Consider the following 10219-nt stretch of genomic DNA (forward strand, 5'->3'; position numbering starts at 1 on the left):
CTGTTCTATATTTCTGTGGAACAGCTCTACAGAAACAGCCATTTCTGTAGAGCAGCCCTGTGGAGAAGGACTTGGGGGTGCTGGTGGATGAAAAACTCAGTATGAGGCAGCCTTGTGCGCTCGCAGCCCAGAAAGCCAATCGCATCCTGGGCTGCATCAAAAGAAGCGCATGGCTAGCAGGTCAAGGGAGGTGATTTTCTGCCTCTACTCTGCCCTGGTGAGACCCCACCTGCAGTACTGCATCCAGCTCTGGGGCCCCCAGCACAAGAAGGACATGGACCTGCTCGAATGGGTCCAGAGAAGGGCCACTAAGATGATCAGGGGCTGGAGAACCTCTGCTGTGAGGACAGGCTGAGAGAGTTGGGGTTGTTCAGCCTGGAGAAGAGAAGGCTTCGGGGAGACCTTATAGTGGTCTTCCAGTACTTAAAGGGGGCCTACAGGAAAGGTGGGAGGGACTCTTGATCAGGGAGGGTAGTGATAGGATGAGGAGTAATGGCTTTACACTGAAAGAGGGGAGATTTAGATTAGATATTAGGAAGAAGGTCTTCCCTGTGAGGGTGGAGAGGCCCTGGCACAGGCTGCCCAGAGAAGCTGTGGCTGCCCCCTCCCTGGCAGTGTTCAAGGCCGGGCTGGATGGGGCTTTGAGCAACCTGGTCTGGTGGAAGGTGGCCTTGCCCATGGCGGGGGGGGGGCGCGGGTTGGAACTGGGTGATCTTTCAGGTCCCTTCCTACCCAAACCATTCTATGATGCTATATTTCTACAGACTGTAGTACATGGCGACTTAAACTACGCTGGTGAGTGACTGACTTTACAGCATGGTCCACACTGATACAGCTGACGCTGAAATTTATTCGAACTCACTTGTATTGCAGCGCACTTGCCTAAAGGAACAGACTGTTTTAAAAATGACCTTTACTTTGCATCAAAGTTGTTAGCTAACAAGTCAGAGTATTTTCCCCGGAAAGGTGCTGTAAATGTTACCGGACATTGTGGTTTTATGCACAATTACCAATTTACTGAACGTATAATTGGATGACAGGACTTTTAAGCCAGCTGAATTGTACATGCCAAGTTTTAACAATTTTAATGGATCGTCAGAAATACCTTTCATTTGCAGCTGTGCAGTCAGTACTCTCCTGCTAGTTAAGCCTCACATACAAGTTTTCTCATAGCATAAGCAGCTCTTCTAAAACCACCCCTTCCTGAAGGCTAAACCAGCTAAATGTACCAGCTAAATTCCTCTCCTAAGACTAGCTTTATTGCTCATGCATTAAAAATAAAACAAAACCACAATGAAATTCAAACCACTTTTCACTAATGTCAGCAGTTCATACGGCTAAAGCAAGAATAAGACACACAGGTATTCTAATTGCTGTTGCTTTTATCAGTTACATTTATTAGAATATAGCATGCTCTCAAAACCCAGTTCTGCCCTGCTACTCCAGCTGATGTTGTGGAGTACAGTGTTACCCAAACTGACAGATTTCTGTCTGATGACATGCAGAATTTAGTCTTTATACTAAACCAACAACTCTTGGCATTGTTGTCCCACCTTCAGGTTAGGGTTGCCCTTCACCCTTTGAAAGCAAGCATTTTTAGGTAACCATAGCTACATCCAAGTAGTAATCTTCAGTCTTTCCCAAAATACTTCCCTAAATTTTCCACTGAAAATGCAGATTCCTGTACTGGGAACTTAAACCTACTAACATCAGATTGCCTTTCTTACTTAACTTTTATAGTCCTTTGGTTACGGTCTACACCAGGTTCCACTTAGCAGAAGTCATAAGCCACAAACATGTGTGATCAAGAATAAGACAGCCGTAGTATTTACATTATTGTAATTTGAACAACAACAAATTCAAGCATTGACTTATTTGCTATTACTTTAGGCACACTTCTGTAGTTAGCTGATCTACAAATAAAGGAATGTTTCTCTTCCTTTCCAGAAGGGAGAGTAACTGTGTTGCCTCCAAAACAAAGAAGATGATTCAGAAACAGACTCTGCGGTTGCTGTTGATGAAGGCAGACTTCAGCCAAGCTCAGATGAAGACACGTACAAGAAGCACATCAAGCAGAAAAATCCATACAACTGAAGTTTTCATGAAATGACAGGTTGCATTGCCTAAAGCTTTTCTTCTGTTCTTTTAAATTCAAAAATGAAGAAAACTGACTTGTTTTACCGAGTCTGCTAATTTAACTTTTAATTCTGTAATTTAGTATGTCACGTGCCGTTGCTGTCATTAAAAATGTTATGCAGAAGTATTTAACATGGCTTTGCAGCTCCTGTTCCCTTACCTTATAAATACAGGTAAACAATCTCACAGAGAAAGAAGAAAGAGTTCACATTATGTGTGTCACTTCTTTATAAAGTGTTTAAAAAAAAAATCTCAGAAAGGCTTGTAACAAAGACACATTTAATTAATGTAATTATCTTGTTTTACTTTACAGAAATTTTGAAGATTCTGAAGATGGACTCAGACATGAGCTGGAGGAATCTCTGGAAAAAGTGGCAACTTCTCCAGCAGAGAGAACCATGGAATCTCCCATCCTTTCAATAAATGAAGGTCAAACAGATGAAGAAAAGATGAGTTTACCTCACAAACTACTTGGAAAAGCTAATGATTTAGAAGATAACGATAGGCCATTTAGTGTTGACACACATAATGAAAAAGGCAAGCAGCAAGTGACAGCTACCTAGAACACCAGCACAGTTACTGTTTCAAAACTTCAACTTCCTTGAAATTTCAGCCCCCTCAGTAACAAAATTTAAGGGCAGCTGATGTTAAATGCCAAGTAAATCGACTGCTTTTCAACAGTGCTAAACACTCAATTAAAATTAATAGAAGGCTGTTACTATTTTGTTTAAAAGGAAAAAAATGCAGGCACCTTTTCAGATGTCTAAATGTTGAAAAATCCTCACCCAGACTGAAATGTACTTAATCTTTATTCTACTAAACCACCTGGGACATCTATGACAACACTTGCTCGGGCAAATTTCTGATTGCACATTTTAACCATTTTTTGTATCAATAAGAAAATCTCCTAGTCAGTGTATTACATTTCCCTGGCTCCAGCAACTCCTTAAGAAGACCTTCCAGCTTTTCATAATCTCTATGTCCTGCCAATACAGTTTTATAATCCATAGTTTCATTTACACAGTACTGACCCTACATAGCATCACCAACAGCTCAGCAGTTTTATACAGTAGCAGTAAAAGGGTCTATCAGCAGCATGAGAATTGTACATTCCCCAATTCCTAATAAAACACGGGACAGTAGGTTCTGCCAACCATATTTTTTCATACACAAAATTTCATATAATCCAGGTGAAGCTTAGAGGGAAACCCACATCCCAAAGCCTGATTTCAGTAGCTTTTTGCACTTCTTTTCGTTTGCTAAAATACAAAATACTGCTTTGATGTCTCAAAAAAGGACTATATATTTTCCCATTTTTGATACAAAAGCAACGTCCAATCTTAGAACACTGTGAACAAAATGTTCAAAGTTTTATAATAAGAAGCAGTTTAAGGCTTTAACGTTCATGTTTGTATAGCATTTAATTATGCCTTCTAATCCCTAGGAACAGAAAACCATTCGATAGAATAGGATTGGAAAAATACCATTAAGTTGTCACACTCTGAAAGGGCATGAGGAAATAGCTAATATGAGGACCACAGACAAGTGCAATTATTACACTTATTAAAAAGCAGCAAGCTAGCAAAACCACCATATGATTAACCTTAAAGGAACCACTGTAGGTAATGAAATCTCTAGCACCACAATTAAAATCCCACATAACAGAATTTTGCCACACAAAGGGAGACAGCAAACTGCAAATGTGCCACAGGTTCTGGAAAAAAAATCTTCTGGGTACAAAAGCTCTCAAACAAAAACGTTAACTTTAAAAAGTGTGACTGTGGGTGAAGAGTCACGAAATGGGTGGAGACTGAAAGCAGTCAATAAATAAAAGAACTTCCAGATGTAGTTCTGTTACCAAGGACATATGACGGTTTTGTGAATCCAGTGGGTTTTGCAGTGCAGTGTGCTGTCACGTAGTCAACACAGAAAATTTTCAGGAGCGTTTCCTTCCCAGCAAAAAAATCTCTATTACATAAAGCAGACAGCCTGACAGAAAGAAAATCTCTTTATTCAATGGGACCAAGGGATCATGGATTACATATATTTACAGGTGAAATACAGTTAAATATAAAAAGTTAATTTTACTCATATACATTTTTATTCATATAAATTTATTTAAATAACGGCTCCACAGACAACAGGAATGTCTCTTCAAAATGCTGGTCAGAAAACCTGTGCACAGAGCGACGAGCATTTTCTCTGATCTCTAACCTTTTTTCAGGAGACAAAGAGAGGATATAAGCCATTGTCTCTGCATAATTGTCCTCGTTTTCTGCTAGGAAGCCTGTAATATGTCCTTCATAGGGTACCACAATATCTAATTTGGGGCCTCCAGAATTGTGAGCCAGGATAACTGTGCCAGCTGCCATACATTCAACAACTCCTGTAAAAGACACAAAACGTGTTGATATGAATGTGCACATCACAACCGCAGTAAAATTCACCCAGAATTGTAAGTAAGTATAGACCGCCATTCTAGATCAGTTTGAAAAATACAGGTCTCATAAGAAAAACAAATTTAAGTTTTTCAGTCCTAAGGACTGAAATGATAGTTTCTCTTAAACACATAAAATTGAAATCAGATATAATTGATTAAGTTGTGGTTCTTGTAACGTGTATCATTTACCTCAGATAGATTATATCACCAGTATACAGGGTGAAAAAAGAGCTAGATACTGAAATACGTGTAAAGATAAACATGGCAGGTAGCTCTGTGACAGCACACTGCACAGAATCATTCAGGTTGGAAAAGGCCTTTGAGATCATCAAGTCCAACCATCAACCCTACTCTACCAAGTACACCCCTAAGCCATATCTCCAAGCACCACATCTAAACAACCTATCCTGCTCTGTGACAGAACACTGCAACGCTGGTTTTATGGTACGGTGGCAGCTGCAAAAAATAATTAAAAATTAGCGCCGAACGCAACTATTAATTTTCTCATTCACACTGCAGAATTTTAACATTTGGAAAGACAGAGAGGAAAGCTGATTATGCACATTTCAATCAGGTCATATTCAGAAGTTCAGCATTTTGCAGATTAACAAATCTTCATAGCTTTGGACAACTCAGCAAGACAAACTACTAAAAACTGTTATTGCTACATCTGTGTTTTTGATGAAAGACGTTCTAATGGCATAGGAATCTGACAACAAGCTTTCCTCAGCCAAAAGCAGTGGGTTAGGAATAGCATATAATGTACACATCAACATCAATTCTCCTTTGTCGTTCCAGAACAGACCTCAGAAATCCCTTTAATAGCTGCTGATTCCTCTCAGTTCTGATTTGATTTTTAAAAAGTTCTCCTAGCTTAAAAATTGCCAACTATAAATAATGCTCCAAAGTTTTGGACCATGTTATTTAGGGATGAAAAGCTGTTGGAGACGAAGGTTAAATCATGCTGAAATTCAAAAGCACAGTGTGATTGTATCACTTCTTAAAAAAATTTACTTAATTAAACTGTTTTGTGGGGGAAAAAGATGAGAAACCATTATTTCCATTTTGTGGCAGTTGCTTCTGCAAGACACCTCAGTGTCAATTTTTTACACAAAGTTCCACAGACTATAAACTACTCTTCCTGATACCCACTCAACTTGTATTCTGATAAAGTCTGATGACATTATCTGCAGTTTAGTCACATTACAGCCAAGCACGGCATCCATCTGCTTGGCTGCTAACTTACCCAGTTGTCGATTTATGGCAGATGGGCAATCCTACATTCCCTTTCAAGGTCAGGACTCAACTAATCCCGATAAACTGAGCCCAAATGCCTTAATTCTGTATGACAGCACATTGCAAACCAGGTCCCAGCTCCTCTTCGGCATTCTGCTCTGTGCTACGGCGACTGATTTAAGAATTTGGTTTAACTGCCTTAGCACAGGTGCCTAGTGCAATGAGATGGCCAAGGGTACCTGGTGGCACCTACATGGGGCCTACAAATAAGAGACAGGATCTATGGGAGACTCACACCTCTGAAACAGCAGCTAGAGCCCCATGACACATACTAGACATTTCAAATGGCAGCTGAGGCAGGTGAAACACGATCAAAAGCTCTGCACATGGATGTCTACACGTGAACCGCATCTAAGCTCTCCCTGCAGTCAGTGGAGCCAACAGGGCACAATCTAAGGGGCCTAAACAGAAGAACCTGCTGCCTTTTGAGGCTCCGTTGGGCACAGAAGGCATCTGTGTAAGGCTGTCAAACCTAACACAGGACCTTTGGGTGACTGCTGGAGGTCAGGCAGGACATCTTGGGTAGCCCAGATGGCACTGGCTGCCTGTTTAGGTGACTGAAGGATGCCCATAATTAGTCTACGATGTCTACAGCCCTTCAGCTTGCACTACAGTAGCACCTAGCAGTTAGTCATCTGAATTGGTCCTGCAGGCTTTACCTCGGCCAGATCGCCTCTGAGGAGGATGGGAGCTGGACACCTGCTTGGCATGCCGACAGCTATGCTTAGACACCTATGCTGAGGAGCCTTAACCATGGACTGAAGCCCTCCCCAGACGGGACAACCAGCTGAACACCGAGGAAAGATACTGACCGATCCCAAAGTGCTCATTCCACATCGTGTGCAGGCCAATGGTGGCCTCGGCCAGGTGTCTCTTTAGCTCCTCGAAGGGAATGTTTATCCTGAATGTCACATCATTACTAACTCCCAGCTCTTCACAAAGACGTTTAAGGTTATTCACACGCTCTTCATCTTGCTGGTTACGACAGCCGCCAATTAAGATAAGCTTCAATGACAGCTGCCCCACCAATCTCTTCTCTTTCAGCAATTTAGCAAAGGCTCTGATTTGCAAAGGATGATCTTTTTCAGGCCTGAACTGGCTGACGGAAACCATGGAATATTCAGTGGTGCTCTTTTCCTCTTCCAGTGGAATATCCAGGAAGGTCTGAACATCACACGGTGGATACACAACACTAGTGCAAGCCCCAGCTCTCCAGAGGGAAAGGATGTGATTTAGCGTCCAAGAAGAATTAACCATAATCACATCACTGCAGGAACCAACCAATCCATACATGAAAGCAAAGAAATAGTAGTAGACAAGTTTAAATTTGCTGAAAAGAGGACTGTCTGTAATGAAGGCTGCATTGTTAAACCTGGTATCCTGGTTCCTAACGACGGAAAGCATATCGGTGCTGATAGTGGGATAATGGACATAGCATCCAACGCGACAACCTCCTAAATATTTAAAGAGGGGAAGTGTGAAGGCATAGCCCATTGAGTCAATATAAATATCAGGAGTACACTTTAGGAGCGCTTCCCAGCCGAGAAACACCGATCCAAAACTTTGCCCCAGCAAAGTGAAGTGTGGGTAAAGAGAAGCTTCCACAAGGTAGCGTTTTTCTAGAAATACAAACTTCACAGGACGAGTTAATTTAATATTGAATCTTCTGAAAGCGCCTTCTACTATTTCTTCTCCAGTGGCATCTCTATCACCAGTGTAAACAACACACGTTACATTTCTGTACCTGCGGGAGGAAAGAAAAAAGAATTTCATACTCTTCAAATTTTTTCACATGAAACCAAAATATTATCCATTTAAAATTACTCAAAAAGTATGTAAGAACAAATCTCTGGCCTAGCTCTGAAATTACTTTAACTAAACAATACTTCTCCTTATACTTCCAGTTTTTTCTGATCTGCAGAAAAACACATGGCTGAGGACTTGGGGATTTTTTTTTTTTTTTTTTTTTTTTTTTTTTTTGAGTAAAACATAAAAGGAGCTCAGCATTATTCTACAGACTCAAGAATGCCTTGCCCTACATTAGGAGATGTCTATCTAGTGCACAGCACGAGTAAAACGCAGAAGACTGGGCAAGCTAGTGGATGTGCCAATGTTAAATCTGCTTTTAGGTATTAACTTGTTTGCCTCCTGCACCAACAGGTAAGTAACAAGATTATCAGTTATCCACTAATAAGTTATGCTTGTACAAAGTTCCACACCAGTAGAGGAAAAACTGATGAGGGAGGAGGGGTTCTCCCAGTGAGAGAAAGAATTGAGAGACGCCACAGCAGGAAAGATCAAAATCCAGGTAAAGGGATGAAGTGGAATGGTGTGACCAGGTGAAACTCAAGAGGCAAAAAAAATGTATGACCGGAGGATTAATGATACCTATGTAAATACATAAAATGCCAAAATGTGTATAAATACCACCATCAGTAGATGAGAATGAAATACAGTATTTGATAAACATCTATGCTTACTTTTTCTGGAGTGTTCTTATGGCACACCACAAGACTCTCTCCCCTCCACCACCTGCATTGCAATATGGGTGAAAAAAGGCAACCAGCAACGGCCGCTTCCCATCTTTTCCTGCTGAGGTGAACTGTTTTTTCCTTTGTTGTATCCAGAGCCGTATTCCACACAGCAGCACCACCAAGCAGACACACAAAATTCCACTTAGAAATAACGCAGGGAGTAACAATGAGCACAGCAATCTGAAACAAGCCAGAAATTTTAAAATACAAAATTGCTTTCAAGAAATACTATGGATGAATTTGAGAGAGAAGTGCTTACAGGTAGAGCAACAGGGACTTCAATGACTTCTTGAGTTCTTCTAATCTCAGAAATCATCAATATCTGTGTATCATTTCAACAACTACAGAAACAAAAATCACCAGTCTACATCATTCAGCCCAAGCTTTTTTTTATTACTGTTACCTGACAATAATTTCTTATCGTTTATTCATGCCATGTATCTTTATCTGTCTCCATGTGCTATATACACTATAAAGCCTGCATGACTGTAACGATCTGGCAAAACACAACCAGCAAAGTGATTTCTAAATAGACTTGTAAGAGTTTTCTTCAGCCCAAGCTCCCGTTTGGCCTGCCTCAGTGTGAACAGCTTTGGAGCTGAGCTGCTTGGGCCAGCCTGCAGCGCACGACACACAACCTGCAGTTGCCCCATTCCCCTCAGATCTGAAGAGCTACGTCAATCACACAGAAAAGCTCAGAGCGGTTCCTCTGTTTAGCGAGACCCGTCCCCTCGGGTCTCTGGGCACCCCCCGACGGGGCATTCCCTTTGCTCGCCACCGCCGCTCCCTTGGCCTGCAGAGCTTCCCAGGCACCACGGCCTGGACCCCGAAGCTGCGCTACGCGTTACGATAAACACCATTTACTCGACGTTACAGGGGTTGCCCACGGCGAGCCACGCGCCACGACTGACACGTCAGACACGAAAACACTTTCATTTTCGGGATGACGAAGCGGAGAAACACATTAACGCATCCGAGGCCGGCGGCAGAGGGTGAAGGAGCCGGGCAGGGACCGCTCCCACCTGGCCGTGCCCGGCCCCTCCTCTCCCCAGGGGGCATGGGGCGGGGGGTGCGTGACGCCCGGGGCGGCTCGGGGGTGGCAGGGGCCATGGAGGCGCCGAATCTTCTGCTCCCCTCCCTCTCCGCTGCTAGGACGCGCCGCGCCGCCCCCACGCCCGGCGTTCGCCACCCCCTCCGGTACCTTATCAGCCCACACAGGCACAACCCTCCCGCCACCATCTTGGACAGCGCCGCCACGCCTTTCCGCCGGAAAAGGTGCCTCCTGGCGGGGCGGGGGCGGGACCAGCCGGGCATTGCATCCCTCTCATTGGTTCTCGCGGGAGATAGACGGAGGGGAGGGGAAAGGGCGGGGCTAGGAGCGAGAGGCGAGTGGGGCGGGGCCGTGCCTGAGGGGGTGGGCGGGGCGAGCCGGGCCGTTGCGCGGGCTGGCAGCGCGCCCTGAGGGGCGGGAGCGGCGGCGGTGTTGCTGGAGCCGGTGCCGCCTCCTCCTTCCCCTCTCCTCACCCCCTTTCTCTTTCTCCTCTCCTTCTCTTCTTCCTTCTCCTCTTTCTCCTCCTCCTCCTCCTCCTCTTTCTCCTCCTCCTCTCCTTCCCCTCCTCCTCCCCCTCCCCCGCCCCTTCCCCCTCCTCCGCGGCGGCAGGTCTCCTCAGGGGTCACCGCCTCCCGCCCGTCCCTCCGAGCAGAGCCCCGGCCTCAGGCACGGCGACCTCCGCCGCGGGGTGTTTGCGGTGCGGGGTGTGAGGAGGCGGAGGCTTCCCTGAGACCGAGCGTTTCTTCTCGAAATGCGTATTTT

At 44.1% G+C, this 10219-nt stretch overlaps 1 protein-coding gene across 1 annotated transcript; it reads right to left on the reverse strand.

Annotated features, from left to right (window-relative positions):
- Positions 1–4229: 4229 nt before the first annotated feature.
- Positions 4230–9645, reverse strand: ALG11 (ALG11 alpha-1,2-mannosyltransferase). Its single transcript, XM_086481922.1, has 4 exons — positions 9608–9645; positions 8353–8586; positions 6685–7616; positions 4230–4522 (listed from the first exon to the last, which is right to left on the reverse strand). The coding sequence occupies exons 1-4, from the start codon at positions 9643–9645 to the stop codon at positions 4251–4253; spliced, it is 1476 nt and encodes a 491-aa protein (XP_086338048.1). The 3' UTR covers positions 4230–4250.
- Between the last annotated feature and the right edge of the window lie 574 nt (positions 9646–10219).

This window comes from Leptosomus discolor, chromosome 1 (genome assembly GCF_034619465.1).
Source record: "Leptosomus discolor isolate bLepDis1 chromosome 1, bLepDis1.hap2, whole genome shotgun sequence".
Taxonomy (NCBI): Eukaryota; Metazoa; Chordata; class Aves; order Leptosomiformes; family Leptosomidae; genus Leptosomus; species Leptosomus discolor.

What these genes read in the sequence shown, in the direction of transcription:
- ALG11 (XM_086481922.1), bottom strand. Translation starts at nt 9,645, where the DNA reads ATGGTGGCGGGAGGGTTGTGCCTGTGTGGGCTGATAAG. An exon ending in ATAAGAACACTCCAGAAAAA is followed by an intron (nt 7,617 to 8,352) that starts GTAAGCATAGAT and finishes TTCCTCCCGCAG; the next exon opens with GTACAGAAATGTAACGTGTG. An exon ending in GAATGAGCACTTTGGGATCG is followed by an intron (nt 4,523 to 6,684) that starts GTCAGTATCTTT and finishes TGTCTTTTACAG; the next exon opens with GAGTTGTTGAATGTATGGCA.